Raw genomic sequence first — 24,870 nt, forward strand, 5'->3', positions numbered from 1 at the left:
TTTCATCACTGCTGCTCAAAAAGGAAGGGTGAGATGGATGTCCAGGATTTGAACACCATGTTCGCTATAAATAATAAGTAGTTTATTATTTTGTTGCTGTTGGCTGAGTTTTAAATTTTGCACCTTTGAAAATGGTAGTAAGCCTGCTATGTGCCAAGCATTGTGCTAAGCACTTGTAACACTGATATTCCCATACATTGATTTCCCAAGACTCCCAAATCAGTTTGGAACACCACCAACATTTTAGAGATCACGACCCTGGAGACCAAAGTTTTCTTATAGTCTCCCTCTGTGAGACCCACGGCCCACCTTCAGACAAAGCAAGGGGTTGGTGTCTATAAAGAAAGCCCTTGTTCTTTTGGTTGGTGGCACGGCCCTAATTTGTTGGGTGGGCTTAGCCTGCTAAGGGTGGCTTTTGCTGATCTCATGAACATCCTGCCTCAGCTTAGTCCTCTCATTCTTTGGGTTTCATCATTTCTGGTAACATACTATGCCTAAAACTGACAGACCCCAGATTATGCATGTATCCTCAAATTCAAAGGACTACAATTTTTTTAATTGAAATGTAGTTGACATACAATATTATATCAGTTCCAGGCATACAACAGTGATTTGAGGTGTATATACATTACAAAGTGATTACAGTGATAAATCTAGCTACCATTCGTCACCATACCAAGTTGATACTTATTATTGACAATATTCCTTATGTGGTACATTGTATCCCTATGTCTTATTTGTTTTAGAACTGAAAGTTTGTACCTTTTAATCCCCTTCCCCTATTTCGTTCATCCTCCCACCCTAAAGGCCTACAGATTAGATAGAAAGCATTGCTAAAAAGTCAAACATCTCTCTGTCAACCATTGTTATCTAACTTGGGGAGAAGTAGAATACCAGTAGAAGTTGATTCTATTTTCTTTCCTTTCCAAACAAATACTGCTTCTATGTACATGGACTCCTATTAGAATGTAAGTGTTAGCATTATTTGAAGCATTGTTAGGGATATATAAATCTCCAATTATTGGGTAACATTTCAATCTTTTATTTTTTACGAAGGCAGTATGATTTAGACCTTTAAACTCTAGAGCAGTAGTTCTCAAAGTGGCATTCCTGGATCAGCAGCCTCAGTGTCAGAACTTGTCAGAAATGCAGATTCTCAGTCTTGCATCAGAGCTGCTGAATTAGAAGTCTGGGACAAGGAAGCCTCCAGGTGATCCTGATCACACTGTAGTTTGAGAAGGACCTAGATCTGCATCTTAAAATTATAAGTATGGAAGTGAACACATAACGGTCTTCTGCCATGTACTATGAATAGATCCATAAGACAGTGGGCAGCTCTCTGTCCTTGATTAAATTCAACGCTCAAAATTGATTAAATATTTAATAGCAATTGGATCTACACAGCAGTGATTCTGACATTTTTAAGGTGCACACCATAGAAGTACTGGTTAGCTTTGGTCTTTTAGGTACAGTGATCCCTTCCCAACCTTGAGTCCATGCTCCTGAGAACCTCCCAATGAGGGGGCTCAGTAGTAGATGGGCTTAAAAACCTATTAGGAATAGAGCAAATCTTTGGAAGCTCTTATTAGGATTTTCTCCATCTGTCAAAATAAAGCAGAAAAGAAATATAAACAATTCAGTTTAAAGTAGTGGTAATTGGTATTTGACAGGTAGCCTCATATACCATTTCTTACACTTTATCAAGATTGGTTTCTCACCCTAGGTAGAAATTTAGGTCAGGAATTAAAAAATGGAGTCTGTTATGTTGAGAGAGCTGTATAATCTCAAACTATAAACTGGCTCAGAAACATTTAAGTTTGTTGAACCAAAGCATTCTATTAAAAGAAATTAGAGGTATTTCTCAGCAAACATGTTGGGCCCACATCTGTTCTTTTCAGGTTCACCTCACTGAGGGCAGCCACCCCTATAAACTGGTCCCTTGGCAGATCCTGTGAGAAAGGGAACTTACTGAATCAGGTGGCCAGTACATGTAGCCCAGTGTCTCAGTGGTAATGATCTGACTCGTGTCTGTGTACCTTCCAGCCACCCTCCCGGTTGCAGAGAGTTTCAGCTTCTGCTTGGTCACTTTGCTGTCTGATGTGGCTTATAGGGACCCCTCACTTCGGGATGAGGTAAGTGTGTGGTGAGTTGGAGTGCATTTCTGTATGATCAAAGAGAGTCCCAAAGTAACAGAAAAGAGTAAATAAAATTTTGAAGTGATTTGGTTGTTTCTGTTGATTTATTTTGTACTAACACACCTAAGAAATGTTAAATATATACTAACAATACCCAGTGACCACTTGAGTCTTCTTTCATCCAGCCCTCCCCATAATTCTGTGAGGTAGGCAGCACAAGTCCAAGGCAGCTGACTTTCCTGATGGCTCACAATCCCTGTTGGAGATTGAAGTCATTCATGGAAGGAAATGATCTAGATTGTTGAAATTATACCCAGATTTTAAGTGCCCTAATTTTTTTTTGTTTGAATTTATTTTGTTGAAATGTTACTTAAGTGCGTTTCATACTCCCCTCCTTTTTAAACAAAGAATACGATCATAATCTAAACTTTTTCTTCATCAGATTTTTTGTTTTAAAAATCAGTATGTATATGCTGCTATCCTCAGGACCTGCCAAGGAGTGCCTGGTTGCTTGTCTATATGTTAAATATTCCCAGCTAGCTATGCTTTTTGAGTCCTTGTATCTGTTTTTTAATTTCTAAAATCTCTTAATATCAAAGTGTAAATTCTATTGTCAGTATTTCTGTCATTAACATTCTTCTCCATTCTTTTTTCTTAGTTTACGTTCTTTATTTGTAAGTTGGCTAAAGAGATAACTAGATCTACTAGAATCATGTATCATTATTTCAAAAGTTAGGCTAGAAATTAAGGGCTTTTCTGTAAATAACATTTATCAAAATGTCAATGCTAAAGATGATGGCGTAACTTCAGTACACAAAGTGGAGAAAGCATTGCTTTTCAAGTCTTTGTATGTTACTCAGCATCATTTAACATTAGCAAAATGTCAGAAATTTGCCTTGATTAGGAACACGTTGTATGAGACCAATTTTATTCTCTTCTTTGTCTGGGATTTCCAAGACTGGTAGTAGAGGGAAATAAGGTAGATACAGTCTAGTTGATCTTCATCCAGGCTTTAGACAAACACTCCTCCTGACATCCTGAATCTGGAATATGGGCTGAGGGCCAAAACAATTTGGAAAGTTTGCAAAGCTGCCTAAAGGGCCATCCCAGAGGGTGACAGGGTGCTGGCCCAGCAGGAGTCTTCCCTAGGTCTGCCCTATACACTGAAGCAAAAGGAGCCAGGGCCATAAATGAAAATTCAGAAGGGAAGTTGTTTCATTTGTAGATGATACAAAGCTGGGAATCAGAGACCAGTATAATGAGCTAAAGCTAATCCCCTGAGTTTTTGTAGACATCAGTGACAGGCGAAAAATACCAACATCAGTAGAGTTGGCAGCATGTGCAAAAAAGATTTAAGTATTTTACATATCAGTGAGCTCTTTGAGCCAGCATTGTGAAGTGGCTGCTGAACAGCTGATGTCATGTATATGGAAGGCTAGAATCTCTGTTGAGTTTGATGATTACTCAGGGGGAGTCCCAGCATCCCTGGAATATTAATGTATCTTCCTGAGCACCACAATTCGAGACTGTTTCTGACACATGGGACTACTGTGAAATCAGAAGCTGGCACTCAGGATCATGAAGGACTTGTAATCATAAGAAATGGATTAAAAGAACTAGAGATATTTAGCCATGAAAAGAGATTTGGGGTCCTATCACCTGTTTCTCGAATATGGAAGGTGTAGCTCCAAGGCCAGTGGTCACAAGCCCCAGAGGACAACATTGGCCCAGAGTTAGGAGGCGCTCTTGGCCAACCCAGGAGGGCAAGTTTCTGTCTCTAGAAGGTCAACTGATTGGCCACTTGGCAGAGCTGTCATGCGGGGCTTTATGTATCACATATGGGGTTGGACAAGATATTGTCTAAAGATCCTTCCAATTCTGAATGAATTTTGTGGTACTTATCCGATTTTATTTATAAGTTTGTCTTTTCTGTTTCCTTGGCTGTTACAGATTTTAGAGGCACTTTTGCAGGTTTTGCATGTTCTTTTGGGAATGTGCCAGGCCTTGGAGATTCAAGAAAAAGGTATGATTATAGATCCAAGCCTTTTTTTTTTTTCCTTAATGGTTTGTGATTATTTTTTTCCCTTGCTTTTCCCAGTCTTCTTTTTTTGCTCTTTACTATTTATGTACTTGATGGATGAAACCTTCCTATATTAGTTTGCCTTTGTTGTGTGTTAAAGAGGTCACATGGGGGTCATGAGCACAGCTCTGCTACCTGAATGCCAGGTGACTTTAGACAAGTCACCTCACCCTTTCTGGGCCTCAGTTTCCTCACCTGTAACATGCCTGACTGCCTCTAGTATGAGGCTACCTATATCATCCCAGGAGGAAGAAATATATGATTTAAGTATAGTAAAGGTACCTGATAACAAGACTTATCTGTGTTATTGATTTGAGTGTACCATGAACAGATTAAGACCTCCCAAAAAGAGCAGCTGTGTGTGATGGAGATGTAGTCTGAAGTTGTTAATGTCAGCCCTTAAGGCTAACCTGTTGTTATGACTTGTTCTGACCCCCTACTTGGGGGTAGGGGGAGGTTGTGAGATGTCAGCCAGTGTTACAAGCTGGTGCAGCACAGCTCTCTCCCAGGGAACTTTCTGGTATTGGAACATTCTCTCTTTGTCTTCTAGAATACCTTTGCAAATACGCGATCCCATGCCTGATAGGAATCTCACGAGCATTTGGGCGTTACAGCAACACAGAAGAGTCTCTCCTGTCAAAACTGTTCCCCAAAGTCCCTCCTCATTCCCTCCGAGTCCCTGAGGAGCTTGAAGGTGTGCGGAGGCGATCTTTCAATGACTTCCGCTCCATCCTCCCCAGCAATCTGCTGACAGTGTGTCAGGAGGGCACCCTGAAGAGGAAGACCAGCAGCGTGTCCAGCATCTCTCAGGTGGGGCTGTGCTCCTGGGAGGCAGGCAAAGAGGTCAGGTCTTGTGAAGTACTCACTCGGAAAAAAACCCCACTCGCGTGCTATTCAAGGAAACTCACAAAAGAGAAAAGGTTCTCACTGGAAATCTCTGTAAAATAAAGGCTTCTTTTGACTATTGAAGATTTAGAAGTGATTTAATCTCCTAGTCATGAAGTATTTGTTTCCTAGCAGTTGGGTGCCAAGCTTTATTCTGAGTGGGGGACAGTTGGTGCCCTTAAGAAGTATATAATTGACTCATGGGCACAAGATAAAGACACCAAATGCTGAGAATAATTCATCTCAGTAATGATGTATAAAATATATGGCTAGGCACAAAGAATTTAGGCATATGATATATAGTAGAGAACGCTGTAGCTAAGGTGGGCTTCGGGGAGGAGGTGAGGTGTGAACTAGGACTTGAGGTACAAATGTTGGGCTGGCAGAGACCTTGTCTGAGGCAAAACTGCCTGAGGTTTGGCGTTTTCTGATATGTCAGGTGGTTTTGTGTTTCAGGTCAGCCCTGAACGTGGGATGCCCCCTCCCAGCTCCCCTGGAGGATCTGCTTTTCACTACTTTGAAGGTGGGCTTCACCTTTCTGACCAGAATATTGACCTAGTAACTTGGCGGGCAGGTTCACTGTGAGTTCTTGTGACATTAAAGATGCTAATACTAGTGTTCTGCTGTTGTGCATCTAGAGAGTCAAGCTTTTATAAGGCATTTAGTTTCTAGTTTTGTTCAGACTTATTAAAATTTAATTTTAAAATATTTCAAATATGGAAAAAAGTGCAGAAAATAATATACAGACCCCATGTGCCTGCTATCAGAATTTTAATAAATTATCCTAGGAAAGCGCTGGTTTTCAGGTGAAAGTAGTAATGGTAGTCCTTCTCTTTTTTTGTTTGAAGGTCATTAAGTATGCAAATAATATTTTTTAAAAATACAATAATATGAGTAGTACTTTTTATGGAGCTTTGTGGGTCACAAAGCACTTCCACATAATTTGCTGAATTTGATTCATATGACAGCCCTGTACAGTGTCAGACATGTGGTAAAATCACCTCTACCTTATCTTCAAGGAAAGTAAGACTCAGGTTAAGTGGTAGGAAGTGGGGAAACCAGAATGCCATGCCTCACAATGCCACTTATTCCATCTTTGGATCATGCTACTTATTAAAAGCATTTCTCAATAGGATCTTGAAAGATGTGAAGGGAATTTTAAAAAAATGAGGGGAGAATCTGAACTCAAATAAATGTGGGCAGTGTTGCATAGAGTATCTCTTGGCTGTGTAAGAATGTACCCTATGTTATAGTCTGTGTGTATGTTAAAATGTAAAGGGGCCAAGCTCACCCACTCAAACTCCCAGAGAGAATCACTTGTGGTTGAATATATCCCTTTAGGCTTTAAACAGCCCCTTGGCCACCTGCCTGTCCTGGGGGCATCTGAAGACAGCCATGATGTGCCCTCAGAGGCTTCTTCTTCCCTGGTGAACAGCTCTTCTTCTGTTCTCTGTACTCAGGGGTCCTTCTCTATTGGGGCTGCCCTCCTTTGAGCACTTCTAGTGAGTACTCAGGATTGGGGTGCACCCAGGTGTGGGCTGATTGTGTGAGTTTCCTGTGCTCCTTCAGCAGATGCAGGCCGGCACTCAGCGGTGCTCAGGCCAGCCTCTGTGCCATCCTCTCTGCCTCAGTGGTGAGTTCCACAGATGATTTTCCTCCTCTTGGAAGTGCACTTCATTGTCAAAGAAACAGGCAGGAAGCACACTACTCCTTCTTCCTTTTCTGCCTGAGTGCCTCTGTTTGACTATGATCTTTCTTTTCTTTTCTTTCTTTCTTTTCTTTTTTCTTTTTTTATTATTATTATTTTTTTATTATTTTTTATTATTTTTTAACATTTATTTATTTTTGAGACAGAGACAGAGCATGAACGGGGGAGGGTCAGAGAGAGGGAGACACAGAATCTGAAACAGGCTCCAGGCTCTGAGCTGTCAGCACAGAACCCGACACAGGGCTCGAACTCACGGACCACGAGATCATGACCTGAGCCGAAGTCGGATGCTTAACTGACCGAGCCACCCAGGCACCCCTCTTTTTTTTTTTAAAGATTTAAAAAAAAAATTTTTTTTTTTTTAACGTTTATTCATTTTTTGAGACAGAGAGAGACAGAGCATGAACGGGGGAGGGTCAGAGAGAGGGAGACACAGAATCTGAAACAGGCTCCAGGCTCTGAGCTGTCAGCACGGAGCCTGACGCGGGGCTCAAACTCACGGACCGCGAGATCATGACCTGAGCCGAAGTCGGCCGCTTAACCGACTGAGCCACCCAGGCGCCCCTAAAGATTTTATTTTTAAGTAATCTCTATACACAATGTGGGGCTCGAACTCACAACCCTGAGGTCAAGAGCCTCATGCTCTACTGAGTGAGCCGGCCAGGGTGCCCTGACTCTGATTTTTCTTACATTTTGTCTCTCTTCTCTTTCCAGGCCCTCTTCCACCTCCACAGAGCTGTGAGAATTTTTTTAAAGAGTTCTTTCTTTTTCTTTCTTTCTTTCTTTCTTTCTTTCTTTCTTTCTTTCTTTCTTTCTTTCATGAATTAATTTATTTTGAGAGAGACAGAGACAGTGTGAGTAGGGGAGGGGGAGAGAGAGAGGGAAACAGGGCACTGTCAGCAGGGAGTCCAACGTGAGGCTCAAACTCACCAACTGTGAGATTATGACCTGAGCTGAAACCAAGAGTTGGACATTTAACCAACTGAGCCAACCGTCTAGCCATCCAGGCACCCTATGAGTTATTTCTTTTTATTTATTTATTTATTTTATTTTGTTTTGTTTTGTTTTATTTTATTTTTTTTAAAGCACAAATCTGATCATCTCTCTCTCTTTCTCTCTCTCTCTTTTTTTTAATATTTGCTTATTTTTGAGAGGGACAGAGAGAGCATGAGCAGGGGAGGGGGAATGGGAGAGAGAGAGGGAGATACAGAATCTGAAGCAGGCTCCAGGCTCTGAGCCGTCAGTGCAGAGCCCAACATGGAGCCCAAACTCACAAACTGTGAGATCATGACCTGAGCTGAAGTCAGACGCTTAACCAACTGAGCCACCCAGGTGCCCCAATCTGATCATTTCATTTCCAGCTTAAAAACTTTCAATGACTCCTTCCCCTCCCCTTGCATAAATCCTAAACCCTTGATCCTTGGCTGTGCAGTTCCTGTCTTCTGCCTCCATCTCTGCCCACCACACACTGGCTAGCTCAGCCACACAGGACTTAGTCCTTATTTCATAGCGTCTATATGGGAAATGCCCTCTGATCACAAACTTCTTACCTTATTTATTATTATTGTTGTTGTTATTATTATTATTTAAAAAATAAACTTGTATATGGGGCATCTGGGTGGCTTGGTCAGTCGAGTATCCAACTTCGGCTCAGGTCATGATCTTACGGTTTACACACATTTATAATGGAATATTATTCAGCCTTAAGAAAGGAGATTTTGCTGTTTGTAACAACGTGGATGAACCTGGAGGACATTATGCTAAATCAAATAAGCCAAACATGGAGAGAAAATAAAAGAAAATAAACAGCATGATTTCACTTACATGTGGACACTTTATTCATAAGTGTTCAATGATTGACTTTATTTTTCTGATTTTGAAACATCTAATAATATGCATTTTTGTCCTAATTTTGGTGGTAAAATACGTTGGGGTCCTGTGGACCTCAAATGTTTGCATCTGTCAACCTTTAAAAAGATGTATTTTTTTTCTTCCTACATTAAGTTATATTGTCTGTGTTGAAAATACTAGGATGTGATTATATCTGAGCTTTGACCTGAAACACCCCCCCAAGAGGGGTGGCATCACTCTCCAAGTGTTTGAAATCTGGCCTTTACCGCCCCCCACCTTTTTTTTTTTTGAGAGAGAGGGTGCAAGTGAGCGAAAGGCAGAAAGAGAGTTAGGGAGGAGAGAAAGAGAAAGAAGCGGCCTCACCCGAAGCGGGGCTCAAGCTTACCTGATGTGGGACTTGAACTCATGAACTGTGAGAGATGACCTGAGCTGAAGTCAGATGCTTAACTAACTGAGCCACCCGGGTGCCCTCCAGCCTTTACTTCTTAATTAAAAAACAAAGGATTGGAGTATAAACAAAAGCAAACTGTACACTTTTGTTGGTTATTGAGGAGTCAGCTTGATCAGCTTGAGGAAGTATTCTGGTGGTTTGTTAACGTGACTGATTTTCTGGTTCTCCTCCCCTCTGCCAGTATCTTGCTTACCTGATGGGAGTGCCCTGGAGCCTGATCACTACTTCTCCACCATCAGTTCCAGCTTTTCAGTTTCTCCTCTTTTCAATGGCATCACCTATAAGGAATTCAGTATTCCACTAGAAATGCTTCGAGAACTCTTAAACTTGGTAAGGAAAGCTTTGGTGGAACAAGAGATCCTGTGTACATCTAGCAGTAAAATTGCTAGTGGTGTTGGCCTGTGTTTTTTTTTGTTTTTTTTTTTTAAGAAAAACTAGGAGATTTTCAGTATTTCAGAACACCAGTTAGAAGTCGTAAATTTTCGATTAAGGAAGGAAGGAGAGTAGTATTCGTGGAGTCATTTGTGTGCTATATTGTTACTGAATCCTTGCAGCACTTGTGTGGGAGAGGCAGCCATTCATCCACATTTTAGAGGTAAGGCAGTCAGTGCCAAATACATCAAGGAACCATAGGCAAAGGGCAGAGATAGGGCTCAGCCCAGGGAGTCTGATCCCCAGTCTAGTTCCTATTACACCTGACTCCATCCCATGCGCTGCTCTTTTTAGATCAGTACAAAACCTAAATTTTTCATATTTGGGTACCTAGGAATGACCGCTGAAGTGAAGTCAGAGAAGACATTGGTGCCATTGTCCCAGTCCCAAAATAGATGGGTCTTTGATCCAGGGACTCTGAAGGTGTTATGATTGAGCTGGGTTGCTTCGAAATAGATTCAAGTGGGTAGGTAGGGGTGGAGATGTTATCAGGGACAGACCCTAAAGATGGGATTTTCTGTTTTGGAAAGAATGAGAAGGAACAAGGACGATACTTTTGAAAGCACGAAGCATGTGCCAGAGAGAGCAGCCATCTCCTTTAGTGTGGCGTGTGAACAGAAGTCACTCAAAAAGGATGGCTTTAGGCTGAAGATGTAGGAGGACATTAAAGCATTGGCAATAATTACTGAGGATAGAGCCACAATGAATTACTAGTTACATGTCCCAAATGGAACATGGCCTGGGTGGCCTTCTCAGATGATCAAGTGGCTTTCAAGTATCATGTCAAAAATCCCAACTGAAGGCTGCATGTTTCAGACTCTTCATAGAGGAAATTATTTTTTCCAGTATATTTTAACTTCTCAAGGTTAGCTTTTCTTCTAGGCAATTTTTCATTTCTTCTCCTGGAATGTTGTTTATCATTGTGCATTAAAAAAAATCAACTTCTTTAAGTACTACCGTGGGGGTGGCAGGCTGTTTTTACCCAGATGTTCCGCGGTTGACAGAATGGTTCCTTTCTGTACTAAGTGCTGGTACAGAGACCAGGTAGAAATAATATCTTCTGTTAGAATGTATGCTGTACTCTGAGTACCTAGGCAGCTTCAGATGAGCCAGTGCACGAGGCCTGTGGGAAGAGGCAGAGTCATCAGGGCTGAGGACCATCTGTGAAGGTGTCCCTGATGTCTGGGAGAAGGTTTGGGTAAATTGTTAGTGATGCCGAGTCTGAACACTTTCACATTCTGGAAATGGAAATCTAATGTCAGCAAATTTGAGGGAGTTGGTTCCTTTCCTGTTTTTATGTTATTCCCAATCAAGGGCAAGAAAACACATCCAAGTGATGGCAGAATTAAGGACATTTTGTGTGTGTAGTTTGATGTGGAGCTATAATGAGTATATTGCTGGCCAGTCATTTCCATCCCATTTTTCACGCTCGTTCTGTGGATTTATCTGTCAGCATGATTTGTTCTTTAGTTGAAGGAGCTGCCATTCCTGTCTCTCACTGTGTTCATCAGGTGCCTCATGCGATCCTATTTCCCTAATAGGTGAAGAAGATTGTCGAGGAGCCTGTTCTCAAGTCCTTGGATGCAGTTGTAGCCAGCGTGATAGAGGTACGTCCCTTTTGAGGGCGCTACCCTGAGGTCAGCCTGACATGAACTTGTGCATGGAGAAAACAGGAAGGGTGTTTTTTTTGGGGGGGGCGGGGGGTATAGGGCGGGTGGCTGGAGAGACAGGCTTGTCGGTGAGTTTCCAGCTTAGTCCCCATAATGGCAATGCAGCTGCCACCCGAGAGCTTGCTCTGTGCCGGTTCTTTTTAATAGAACATCTCATAGCGGTCTGGTGGCCCCTTGATTGTCTTTCTCTTCATTTCCCATAAGACGACCAAAGATAGTGAGCATTCAGCCCAGAAGGGTGGTTCGCCCTTCTGGGATGCAGGGAGCAGCCCCCCATAGGCATCTCTGGATAGCTTGAGTTTATCTATTGTTTTCCTCTGGCCGATGCTCGAGAGTGTGAGGAGAATAATTCAAGTGTTCCAAGTGGTGAATCATGATAAACGGTCGTTCTGTCTCTCTAATGCTACATCAGGGGTATAATACCCATGCCTCTCCCTGGAAGGCAAAGGGAGGTCCAGGGGAGAGTTTCTGTAGCATGGTCATGTGCCTCTGCTCCCTCACAGGCCAATCCTAGTGCTGATCTCTACTACACCACATTCAGCGACCCTCTCTACGTGGCCATGTTCAAGATGCTACGTGACACTCTGTACTACATGAAAGGTAAAGGTGGTTTGTGCCCACGTGTGACAATGATGACACTAGGCTCCAGGCCACTGCCGCAGGTCTGTGCTTCCTTTCTGCTGGGGCCACTTAAAAACACATAGGTAACATGTCACATTACTGAGATTTGAAGAAAAAAGCAAGAAAAAAAACCTCTCATAATCCTGTGCCCCTTTTACCATCCATGACAGCTTCTTTGGTGGATTTATTTCCTCAGGAGCTTTCCTGACATGGCCATATTGTAGTGTCCTGATCACCTGAATATGTATATAATTCAACGTGTCTATTTCAGATATCTTAAAAAGTTAAAAAATAAGAAAATGAGGCACTTATAATCTTGTAACTCAGAGAAAAAGTGTCTTAATAGTTTAGCATGTGCACACACACAAGTTTAGCCCTTCCTTCCAGTTACCCTTTAGTACATTTTTAAAACATGTTTTCTGCATTCTTCTCTTATGTTACAGAGCACTTTTTGTCAATATAAGTTTTTCTTTTTTGAATTTATTTATTTGAGAGAGAGAGCACAAGAGGGGGAAAGACAGGAAGAGAATCTCAAGAAGGCTCCACACTGTCAGTGCAGAGCCCAATGCAGGGCTCGAACTCATGAACCTTGAGATCATGACCTGAGCCGAAGTCTGGCACTTAACTGACTGAGCCACCCAGGCACCCCTCAACATAAGTTTTGATCAGTGTGTAATATTCAGTCAAGCAGATGTACTGTAATCTAGTTAGCTGTTTTCCTAATTCAATTTTAAGAGCTCCTGGGATTGAGTCTGGCTGGGGCCCCAGCGAATGTTAAGTTCACAAATGAGGGTGCAGGGGACTGGGCTCAGCCTGACCCCCAGGAACCCCGAGGCTTCTCTCCCCACCTGAGCTGCATGTTGCCAGCTTCCTTGGCTCTTCTGACTTGTGCCCATCACAGAGGTTCTTCTGATTTTTCAGGCCCCAAGGATGAGAGTTTGAAGAAGCTGTGAACTCTGGGTACCCCAAAGATCCAGCCCTGTAGCCAGGGAATTCTCTTCTTCAGACTGCAACCAGTTTTTGCACTTAGCTGATAGCCAACAACCTTCTTGTAAAAAAAAGAATTGGGGCACCTGGGTGGCTCAGTCATTGAGTGTCCAACTCTTAGTTTCGGCTTGGGTCATGATCTCATGGTTCCTGAGATCAAGCCCCACATTGGGCTTTGTGCTGACAGCCCAGAGCCTGCTTGGGATTCACTCTCTCCCTCTCTCTCTGCCCCTCCCCAACTTGCTCTGTCTCTCAAAATTAAATAAATAAACTTAAAATCACCAAAGTATTTCTTATTGTTAGTTGGACCAGTGTCTGTGATGATACATGCCAGTTTCTGTGTCTCATACATATGGGTTTTAGTATATTGACTGCTTAAAACACAACATGGCTCTCACTTCCCTGGGAAATGGTCGTTTTCTTTGAGTGCCAGGTGGCATGTGTGCCAAGAGGCAGCACAGCCTATTCAAGCTCTTCCCACTGGGCACTCTTGAAACCAAAGGAGCCAGTGGCAGACCTACTCCTCTTGGGTATCTGTTAGAGAAGGACCATAGAGCTGCTGCCTGAATTTTGGTGGTTTTGTTTCCACCTGCAATGCCTGCTCTCTTTCCCACAGACCTCCCAACCTCCTTTGTGAAGGAGATCCATGATTTTGTGCTGGAGCAGTTCAACACGAGCCAGGGGGAGCTTCAGAAGATTCTGCATGATGCAGACCGGATCCACAATGAGCTGAGCCCCCTCAAGCTGCGTTGCCAGGCAAATGCTGCCTGTGTGGACCTCATGGTCTGGGCTGTGAAGGATGAGCAAGGTAAGCATTGGCGTCTGCTGTGCCCCAGATGTCTGGTGTCTTGTCCCACAGTTTAGGAAACTGGACATGGGAGGAGGTGATGGGCAAGGCCACAGGGCCTGTGTGTTCTTTCCACTGCTTCCTGCTGGTTTTTGAGGCTTTTATATGAAGTGGGAGCTCCGTGCTGGAGGAAAAGGTGCTTGTCTAGGGTGAACAGCAGAATGGGAAGCACGTAGCAGACTGTGGATGGCTGCCACACGCAGAGCACTGAGGACAAGAGGCTCAAGGTCAGCAGAGAGGAGAGAGCAGTCACATACAATGCAGGATGGTGTTTTCACAACAACAGAAAAGGAACAGAGATGAGTTTTCAGTTAAGGATGCCTGCCTGTAAATACTTCTTGGTGTAACCACTTATTATTAATAAAGCCTGCACAAAGTATGCCTCTGGGCTTTTAGTTATGTGATTAATTGGTGAACATGTATTTTGTAAAATTTACCTTTGCTAATTGTCCACACCCTCCTCTGATTTTGAATTTAGGTGCAGAAAATCTTTGCATCAAGCTGTCTGAGAAGCTGCAGTCTAAGACATCCAGCAAAGTCATCATTGCCCATTTGCCCTTGCTTATCTGCTGTCTGCAGGTCAGTCTCACTGACACTGGAGAAGCTTCGATCCCATCAACAAAGCTTTCTTGTTACATCATTCAGGCTCTGATTAGCATACCAGCAGCAGAGTCTGAGCTGTTGTCTTTTTTTTTTTTTTTTAATGTTTATTTGTTTATTTTGAGAGAAAGAGGGTGAGTGGGGGAGGGGCAGAGAGAGAGGGAGGAATCCCAAGCAGGCTCTGTGCTGTGATGAGCCCAACATGGGGCTCAGTCCCACAAACCATGAGATCATGACCTGAGCCAAAATCAAGAATCAGATGCTTAACCAATTGAGCCACCTATGCACCCTTGAGCTGTTGTTGTCTTTAGGAACTTGAACTAGAGCCTGCTATGGACACAGTTCACCAATGAGTGGGAGTCACTGCTGACAGTGTGCCAGGGATTTCTGTCATTTCCAGGCACAACTGAGTACTTCTTTGTGAAGAGGCTGCCCTGTATCTACTGGGCCATTCCCAAGGTCGCAGGCGAAGTGTTGAAGACATCTCCTGAGGTCTACAGTACCAGCTCTGCTCTCTTATCTTGCTGAAATACAAACCCCAGTAACTCTGAATTTGCTGTTGTTCAAAAATCATACTGTATACCCTTTCTCCCCTAAATTTGTTTCCAAAAGAAATGGACACACTTTAGCAATATATCTCCCTTTAGGCTGAGCAGAGTCTAGACCCTCCTTTTTTTCTGTCTTGTTTTGCCCCATGGCCAAAGTGGCCTTGGGAGATTTGACCTTGGAAGTTTCTGGTCAAACTTGTGTATCTGAAGCATTCAGCGTCTCACTGCTTGGACCTGCTCAGCCGGCCACAACCTGGGTTGTGTGACAGGTCGATGGTGTGTTACAGGGTCTGGGCCGCCTGTGTGAGAGGTTCCCAGTGGTGGTACATTCGGTGACGCCATCTCTGCGGGACTTCCTGGTTGTTCCATCCCCCGTGCTGGTGAAGCTCTATAAGTGCCACAGTCAATACCACACAGGTAATGGATGGCTGTACCCAAAGCTATCTCTCCAGTCCCTATGCGCCATGTGCTCTTGAGGCTCCAAGAAAAGATCCACATGACCTTGTGTGCAAGCCCACCATCATTTTGTGACTGAGAGGTTGTGGCTGGGCTGCAACCCTGCACTGTACTTTGGCTCATTCCTTCTTCACGCCTTTCTTCATGGCTTTCCCTACATGACCCCCTCCAGGCTTCAGTTCTTTCCTTCCTCCACCCTCCCCTTGCATATACTCCTATGACTGAGGGGTTTTAGCTCTCTCTGTCACTGAGGCAGTATAAAGCATGAATCCAATGTGTCCCAGACACTGGGCCAGGAACTGTCCATGCTCCATCTCAGCTAGTCCCTATCCCTGCCTTGTGAGTGTATTTTCATGTTTCTATAACAATGGCACAGGTTCAGAGCAAATCTGGTCACCTGTAACCATTAGCATTCATTAACACCTGCTGGGGCTCTAATGTATTGCTTATCCCACCCAGTCCTGTGCAGGTGGATGCTTTATTCTCTCCCTTCAGATGAAGAAACCCAGTCTTCAGCAGGTGAAAGACTTTTCCCTGGACCCCGGGACAAGTAGGGGTCTCTGTGGCTCTAAGGCTCCTGCTCTCACACTCACCCCCTACCCTTACCGGTTTTGCACGTTAGCTAGATAACCTTTGGTGATAGGGCATGTCTCACCCTTGGGGCTGGGTGCCTGTGGGTGCTCATCAGGACTTTTGAACTGTTTCTTAAGAAATTGCTGTGTTACATATTTATCACTTTGCAACTTAAATATTTTTCCCTTTGTTTAAACATGTTTGTTTCATCCTTTCTCTTCTCACTTTTGTTTCTGAAATGTTTGTTCAAATCATTTTAGAGGGGTTGCTTTTATAAGCTAAAAATCATCAGCATATTATTTTGATTTTGAATTATGGAAAAGGGGATGGGAAATGACAGGCTTAACTAGATACATACTTGAATTTTTACATTTAGTTGCTGGTAATGATATAAAAATCAGTGTAACCAACGAGCATTCTGAGTCAACCCTGAATGTCATGTCGGGAAAGAAGAGCCAACCCTCCATGTATGAGCAGCTCCGGGACATTGCCATTGACAACATCTGCAGGTGGGAGACCAGCCAGAGGGAAGGGTGACCTGGGGAGGAAGGAAACAAGTTTTAGATACAGTTATTAAAAAATAAGAAACATTTGTAATTTTTTTTTAATTTTTTTTTTCAACGTTTTTTATTTATTTTTGGGACAGAGAGAGACAGAGCATGAACGGGGGAGGGGCAGAGAGAGAGGGAGACACAGAATCGGAAACAGGCTCCAGGCTCCGAGCCATCAGCCCAGAGCCTGACGCGGGGCTCGAACTCACGGACCGCGAGATCGTGACCTGGCTGAAGTCGGACGCTTAACCGACTGCGCCACCCAGGCGCCCCAGATTTGTAATTTTTTAAAGCTTGTTTCTTTTTTTTAAATTTTTTTTTTTTCAACGTTTTTTTTTTTTTATTTTTATTTTTGGGACAGAGAGAGACAGAGCATGAACGGGGGAGGGGCAGAGAGAGAGGGAGACACAGAATCGGAAACAGGCTCCAGGCTCCGAGCCATCAGCCCAGAGCCTGACGCGGGCTCGAACTCACGGACCGCGAGATCGTGACCTGGCTGAAGTCGGACGCTTAACCGACTGCGCCACCCAGGCGCCCCAAGCTTGTTTCTGATTATTTAAACCTATAGCTGATTTAAAAAGAGGGATTATTTCATATTAAAAAATAAAGCTTCTTTTCTTTTCCTGATCACAAACGTAATTAAAAACAGAAAATTTATAGAATGTATAGAAAAGTAGAAGGAAAGGAATTATCCATCAGCCTGCCATCCAGAGTAACAATAGATTGTCACGTTTCTTCTTTTTTTCTTCTGTGTAATTTTTAGTATAAGAAATGCGGTTTATATGATCACGTGACCTTGCTGCCCAGGCTCCTGCTATGTGAACTCTTGCTCTCCGAACTCAGGAACCACACATATTCTGATTTATGTGAAAATATATCTTTCCATCTGAATTCTGGCTCCTTGCTGTCGGAAGCCCAATTGAGAGAATGTGGTGGCCCCTTTCTATCAGACACATGCTCTTCTCTGCCTGTGTGCTCAGAGCCAAACAGATGCAGAGAGTGAGAGATGCCTGAAAAGATTTTGTGTCCTTACGGGCTTTTAAAAGTTCCCCTTTTCTTTAGAAAATAAGCATTTCTCCATACTATTAAAACCTTGATATAGTATTTAATATTCCCTCAGCTGTCCTGGGACCATCTGTCTTGAATTAGTTACTGTGACTTTTGTTAAGGAACAGTGCTGGAAATTTTAAATTGGGATTAGGGTGAGTGTAACATTCTGAAGGAAACTGTTCTGGTCAAATAATGAAGTTACTGTTTCCGACTGAGATATTTATCAAGTGGGCAAAATCTGCAGCAATTCTTTGAATTCATTCTATGTAATGACTTTCATTCAGATTTCTGGGGGAAAAATGCTCAGAGCAGTTCTTTAAACTCTGTAGACCTGACAAAGGGGAAAAAGCAAACACAAAACACTCATCTGTTGTTCTGATACCCAGTGCTGTGTGGGTTTCCTTATGTCCCAGGTGCCTGAAAGCTGGCTTGACTGTGGACCCAGTGATCGTGGAGGCCTTCCTGGCCAGCCTCTCCAACCGGCTCTACATCTCCCAGGAGAGTGACAAGTACGTCCCATCCCTGAGGGGGCAGCCAGGTGTTCCCTGCAGGCCTACCTGGGGAGCCACCCGGTGTCTTGCATGTTTGTGCTCTTTCTTGCAGTCTGGAGTTGTGCATCAGATCTGTCCCAGGATTTAAGTTCAAACCTACCGTAGAGTATCAATCCTGGACCACTGTTTGGGAGCAGAGAAAGATGTCTGTCTTATTGCCCAGTGCCAGGGACTTTATGTTTCTTCTGGTAGTTAACAATTCCAGGCTGCCACTGTCAGATGACTGTGGTAACGTTTGTTCCTGTTAGCTGTAGCTTGTGAAGCTTCTGGGTTTCGTTTCCCAGAAGACTGTTCTGAGAATGCCTCTGTTCTTCCCTCCCATAGAGACGCTCACTTGATTCCTGACCACACCATCCGAGCCTTGGGACACATTGCGGTGGCCCTGAGGGACACCCCAAAGGTCATGGAACCAATTCTGCAGATCCTGCAACAGAAATTCTGCCAGCCCCCTTCCCCCCTTGACGTTCTCATCATCGACCAGCTAGGCTGCCTGGTTATCACCGGAAACGTAAGGCAGGACCTGCTGTGAAACCCACTACCCTATGCAAGCTTTGTTACACTCCTTTGACTATCAGGAATGTTAAAATAGATTAAATTTACCCTGTAGAATTAAATGCTCACAACTGTCTTGACATTGAACAGGGAGATTTTTTCCAAGTAAAAGAGAATAGTATCATGGTTCCATAAGAGCTAGGGATAAAAGAGGTTTCTTTAAACTTATTTCATGCTGATGTTAATAACATGTAATAGGATTTACATTGAAACCATCTCCCTTTTAGCCTTTGAGGTTTGCCTAAAACTTTAGGAATGGATGCCCTTGATGGTCTTTCAGGGCCTTATTATGGTCCATGCATGATTCCAGAAGCTTTCCCTCTGAATGATGGGGCCTTTTCCATGTATCAAGGAGTGCTTTCATGGAGAAGTCATGACATGGTTTAACTGTCCCTCACTCTCTTCCAGCAATACATTTATCAGGAAGTGTGGAATCTCTTCCAGCAGATTAGTGTGAAGGCCAGCTCTGTCGTGTACTCAGCTACTAAAGATTACAAGGATCATGGCTATAGGTAACTCTCTAGACCTCATTGTCACTTTAGATCATGACAGTTTTTAGCCGTCTTTGAAAGTGTGAAGTTTGGGGATTTATTTTTTGAATAAACTTTTCTTCCTACAAAAGCATTATGTGCTTCAAATTAGTGCATTCACAACCAGGAGGGGAAGACCCCATGCGACTGCCATCTGGAGCTGACCATGTCAGTGTCATTACCCCAAACCCTCTGTGACTCCAGACAGGCTCATAGTGTCCACCCAGCTTACCCACTTTTTTATGTAACAGCACATAAGCCATGCCATTAACGTTCCTCCATGTGCCTGTCATCTTTAATGGCTGTGTAGTGTTCCATCATATAGCAGCATGGAGATTTTTTTTTTTAATGTCTATTTATTTTTGAAACAGAGAGACAGAGCGTGAGTGGGCAAGGGGCAGAGAGGGAGACACAGAGTCTGAAGCAGGCTCCAGGTTCTGAGCTATAGCACAGAGCCCAATATGGGGCTTGAACTCACAGACCGTGAGATCATGACCTGAGCCAAAGTCAGACGTCCAACCAAGTGAGCCACCCAAGTGCCCCAGCACTGAGATATTTCTAACTAGTCCCTAGCTTGGATGTTATTTTCCAGTTTTTCTGCTGGCAAGTGCTACGTTGAACAATCTAATAGCTGCATATCTGTGAGTGTCTCTGATGCTTTCCTCAGGATAGATTCCCAGAGGTGGGATTTGGAGGGCCAAAGGGAGTAGACATTTTACATCTTTACATGTTTGATATTTGTGTAAAGTCTGGCTGGTTTTTCCAGAAGTCCAAGATATGCTTCCTTGTCTATTCCTTGCCCTTACTGGGAATGTCATAAGGGCAGGGCACATCTTTCCATATATGGAGGATCTCAATAGAGTTTGACAGATCAAGGGAAGAGAGGGACAGAGAGGTGGGGCAGGGAGGAAGAGATGTTGCCCTTTTGTTGGCATTTATGGTCTCCCCTCCTGATCGTTACATGCAGGCCTCGCTCTGAAATTCTCTCTGAGTCAATTTAGTGGGTGGGAGTGTGGCTGTGTGACCTCCAAAAATGATCTCACCTTCTCTGTGCCTCCATATTTTCATCTGTCAAATGAATGCCTGTCTCTAGTTGTGTGGGTAATTGAGATCATATATGGGAAAGCTCTCGATAAATGCAAGCTCTTGGCATTGTCATTTCTTTGCCTTCTCACTGCCTCCATTGAGAGCCTAGGCTACCAGAACAGCCTAAGGACTAGTTTAGGGAGGCAGTCAGCTCACCTCCCCTTTATCTATTCTGGTCTCTGTGAAGAAACTGACACATGGACCAAAACAACTCTTTCCCTCATTGCTTCCTTGTCCTGAAAGTGACTCCTATACCTCCTTGGCCTTCACATCTTCTCCTCCGTGTCTTTGCCCCTGCTGTTTTCCTTCTGACCCTTGCCTCTGTCTTACTGCTGTGGGCAGTACTTGGCCTTCTCCATGCCTACCAACTCTTCAACTTCTGACTCCAGTTCACTCTTTCATTAAGCCTTTTCTGATACTGCCACTAGAAGTGGTTTGTCCTCTTCCTTACCAGTGAAAGCTTTTACTGCCATTTATTTTCCCTTACCTCCCAGGATTTCACGTGTCTGTGAAGGGGGTGCTGTTTGCTCAGAGATTTCCAGGGGTTAGACGGTATGGTGTGCTCAGTATTTCACACATAGTGTTTCATTCCTCCTAAACCCTGTGAAGAAGGAATTATTTTATTCCTGCTTTACTCAGGGGGAAACTGAGACTCAAAGATGAGCCTCTCACCTGGGGTCACATAGCATGCAAGTGGCAGGCTCTGGCTGCCCCCAGCACCTTCAGAAGCCAGGCCAGCCTTGCTGGTTTGCTGTCTCTGGCTGGGGAGGGCATCATCAGCTTCATGTCCAGGGGTTACGTGGGGCCAGCACTGTCCTGATGTAGGTTGTCCCAGAGCCACTGAGTGCTTCCTAAGTGTCTGATGTGAGCTAATGCTGTGGGCTGGAGGTAGCGTGGGGAAGAACCTGATCATCAAAGGAAAGTTTTATAGATGGTAATAGTGAATTAAGGGTACCTATAATTTGAAAGGAAAGCAGGGTCCAGCCAGGATTTTAGCTATGTAATGGGCTCTCGACACTCAGAAAACAGTATCCTAAGACCTTCACAAGTTCCATAGGTGTGGATTCCTGGAACCTAAACAGTTCCCCAAGGTCCTTAATGCATGTCTGGAGAGGTTAAAGCCATTTCTATAGCAGCTGACTTTCCTTTAGGAGCTGGTGTTCACAGAGAGGTTCATCCCCTCTGGAGGGCTCCTCTGTTCACAGGCACTGAGAGGGGTGTGATGAGGCAAGAGTTAGTCAGCCTCACCCCTGCAGTGTAGGCCCTTGTGTTGTGGCAGCTGTCATTTCTCTCTCCACCAGGCACTGCTCCCTGGCAGTGATCAATGCCCTGGCCAACATTGCAGCCAACATCCAGGATGAGCACCTTGTGGATGAGCTGCTCATGAACTTGCTGGAGCTGTTTGTGCAGCTGGGGCTGGAGGGAAAGCGCGCCAGCGAGCGGGCCAGCGAGAAGGGACCCGCCCTGAAGGTAGGCAGGAGGAGGCCAGTCACCCTGGGGCATCTGGTAAAATGCAAGAACAAAGGGGTTAAGCTTCCTTCTCAGGGATCCTGAGAGGGTGGTTTTTTTGTAGGACCATGTCTGGCTAGTAGCAGCTACCTCCTTCAGCCCAGGATGGTAAGTGACAGCAACCTAGTGTGGATTCCCCCAGACCCCACTCTTTCTTCTCTCAGTCATCATGAAGTCAGGGGGCTGAGGCTTTCATCAGAACTCAGTGACAACATGAGAAGGGCCCGATCTGACCTAATCTTGGGCTCTCCAGGGAGACAGGTCCACAGGGACAGACAAAACGACAGGTCTCGAGGTCCCAAATAGATTAGGGGGGTTGAAGTGGGTTAAGCCTCCTTTCCCATCATCTCCCCTTTGACATGTCATGTTGGCACCAGTCTCTCTTCCAGACTCCCCACCTTTGTCCTCCTTTGTCTTTTCCTCCCACCTCCCCTCCTCTCCTTTCCCTTCCCCTTCCCCTTCCCCTTCCCCTTCCCCTTCCCCTTCCCCTTCCCCAGACAGTTGCTGTTTGCCTACTGTGTGCCTAGATCAGGGATCAGCTCACCTTTTCTGTAAAGGGCCAGATTATATTTGTTTTAGGCTCTGTGAGCCATATAGTCTCTGCTGCAACTAAGCTCTCTTCTGGTGGCATAAAGCCAGTTAAAGAATGGGTGGGTGGCTGTGCTCCTGTGAAACTTTATTTCTAAGAACAGGTGGTGGGTCATACTTGGCCATCGGCCACAGTTTCTTGACCCTTGTTGTGGGTGCTGGGGATATGGAAGTGAGTAGGCAAATTGCCTTCTCCTGCAGACAGCAAAAACAAAATGGGACAGTGAGGTGAGGGGCATTTTAGATCGGGCTGTGTGAGGTTCTGAGGAGGTGACAGCTAAGTTGGAAACTAAATGAAAAGGAGCCCTCTGTGTGAAAATCTTGGCCAAGGGGGAGTAGCTGGTACAATATGGGGTTCTGAAACCCTTCACTCTAATTTAGCCTTCCTCTGCTGGACTCCTCCGACAGTAATCTGGGTGACTGATTTCTATTTTTCTTTTTTTACATTTTTTTTAATGTTTATTTATTTTTGAGAGAGAGAGAGAGAGAGAGAGATAGCACGAGTCGGGGAGGAGCAGAGAAAGGCTCTGGGCTCTGAGCTGTCAGCATAAACCCGACATGGAGCTTGAACTCACAAACTGTGAGATCATGACCTGAGCTGAAGTCGGACGCTTTACCAACCAAGCCACCCAGGAGCCTCCGGGAACCTACCTTTTAGAGTTATTCATTTTTTTTTCTAGTTATTTTTTAAGTAACCCCCACATTTTCCATAACTTGGAAAGAATATATGTTTATTATAGAAAAGATGCAGAAACCTATAACTAATAAAGTAAAAAGCACCCATAATCCCTCTACTCATTACTGACATTTTGAAAGACTTCCTCCTAGATTTTTTAATGTTTATTTATTTTTGTGTGTGTGAGAGAGAGAGAGACAAAGTATGAGTGGGGGAGGAGCAGACAGAGAAGGAACTGTAGAATCCAAAGTAGGCTCCAGGCTCTGAGCTGTCAGTGGGGCTCAAACTCACAAACTGTGAAATTATGACCTGAGCTAAAGTTGGACACTTAACTGACAGAGACTGACAGAGCCACCCAGGTGCTCTCCTTCCTAGATTTTTTTATGCAAATATATTTATTTTACATAATTGGGACTTATAGCATACTCTGAAATCCTGATTTTGCTGTGGGGACTTTCCAAGGATGAGTAAATATTTTTCAGAAAGTTGTCTTTTTTTTTTCGAGTTTATTTATTTTGAGAGACAGAGAAAGGAATGGGGGAGGGGCAGACAGAGGGGGAGAGAAATGATCCCAAGCAGGGGATGCAGGGCTTGAACTCACGAACCATGAGATCATGACCCGAGCCGAAACCGAGTCAGATGCTCAACTGACTAAGCCACCTGGGTGCCCCAAAAGCGGTCTTTTTAACAGCTGTGTGGTATTTCATTATACACAGGGGCCATGATTTATGTAATCGTTCTGGTTAACATGTTTCCCATTTTTTTGCTATTAAAATGATGTTGGGTGAGCATGTTTATATATCGCTTTGTATGTATCTCATAATTTCTTTGAAATTAACACTATGTTTGTCTTTTTTCTCTTTTAATGAAAGAAATACATGCTTCCGATGACTCGATTCCATTCTTTTCTAGGCTTCTAGCAGTGCGGGGAACTTGGGTGTACTCATTCCCGTAATCGCTGTGGTGAGTATTCATTAACTGAGTGGTTTTATTTTTTATTTTTATTTTTTTTGATATATGAAATTTATTGTCAAATTGGTTTCCATACAACACCCAGTGCTCATCCCAAAAGATGCCCTCTTCAATACCCATCACCTACCCTCCCCTCCCTCCCCTCCCTCCCCTCCCTCCCACCTCCCATCAACTGAGTGGTTTTAAACTTCAGATACCGTGACCATATTTTCAGTGGTGCCTAGTGGTACACCACAAATTCCTTAGCAGAATGCTGCGTGGGGGCCACAGTGATTCTGTACATGTGCCACCTCCAGCTGTTCTGGGACTGTCCTATTGGTAGGTGCCTGCTGTGGCCATACCACCTTACTCCCTTTCTCCGTGCTCTGTCTGAGCCGCCTCGCCAGTTGACCAGGAAACGCACTGTGGTTCCCTCTTGTGTGGCTCCCAAGTCTGAGGTGTGACTCTGGGTTTGTCCTGTGTCTCACAACCTGTTCTGGTGCCTCTGACTGACGGTGGGCAGGCTCTGCTTCCATCCCCTCTCGGTCCCCTCCAGTGAGATGAGTCCTGGGGCCTCTGCACGGTGCCTGGTTCTTGGAGCTGCAGCCCTCAGTGCGCTCTGTGGGGGCATTGTTGACACAGCGGGCTGGTCATACTTTGGGGTACAGTCCCGCCCACTGCCATGGTAGGCAGCTCCCAACATAGGCCCCATCCTCTGCCATAGCACTTCCATGGTGGAGAGGCTGTCTCCATTTTGTCCTGTCTTAACCTACAGCCACCTCTTCCCATATGACCTTTGTGGAAATTGTTTTCCCCTTTCTCAGTTCCCAGCTGCCAGTCCTAAGTCAGGGCCCCAGGTTCTAGTATTTGTTTTCATCTGTGATTCTCTAGCTTCCACTAAATCTACCTTCTAGTTAAGCCCTTGATTCTGCCTTCCAGTTCCTTCCCACTTCACCCCACCCCCAGCAGTTTGACTGTTGAG

General features: G+C 44.3%; 1 protein-coding gene across 1 annotated transcript in view; it reads left to right on the forward strand.

Annotated features, from left to right (window-relative positions):
- The window catches only part of PI4KA (phosphatidylinositol 4-kinase alpha), a 113,451-nt gene that overhangs the window by 20,828 nt on the left and 67,753 nt on the right, over positions 1-24,870 (forward strand). Inside the window, exons 4-19 of the mRNA XM_042909718.1 lie at positions 2,044-2,132; positions 4,086-4,158; positions 4,766-5,025; positions 5,557-5,623; positions 9,292-9,440; positions 11,084-11,149; positions 11,716-11,812; positions 13,437-13,628; positions 14,146-14,246; positions 15,103-15,232; positions 16,221-16,353; positions 17,859-17,954; positions 18,321-18,504; positions 18,957-19,060; positions 21,466-21,634; positions 23,850-23,900. Coding sequence (XP_042765652.1) covers positions 2,044-2,132; positions 4,086-4,158; positions 4,766-5,025; positions 5,557-5,623; positions 9,292-9,440; positions 11,084-11,149; positions 11,716-11,812; positions 13,437-13,628; positions 14,146-14,246; positions 15,103-15,232; positions 16,221-16,353; positions 17,859-17,954; positions 18,321-18,504; positions 18,957-19,060; positions 21,466-21,634; positions 23,850-23,900 — 1,961 coding nt within the window. The remainder of the gene's footprint in view (positions 1-2,043; positions 2,133-4,085; positions 4,159-4,765; positions 5,026-5,556; positions 5,624-9,291; positions 9,441-11,083; positions 11,150-11,715; positions 11,813-13,436; positions 13,629-14,145; positions 14,247-15,102; positions 15,233-16,220; positions 16,354-17,858; positions 17,955-18,320; positions 18,505-18,956; positions 19,061-21,465; positions 21,635-23,849; positions 23,901-24,870) is intronic.

Source organism: Panthera leo, chromosome D3 (genome assembly GCF_018350215.1).
Source record: "Panthera leo isolate Ple1 chromosome D3, P.leo_Ple1_pat1.1, whole genome shotgun sequence".
NCBI lineage: Eukaryota > Metazoa > Chordata > Mammalia > Carnivora > Felidae > Panthera > Panthera leo.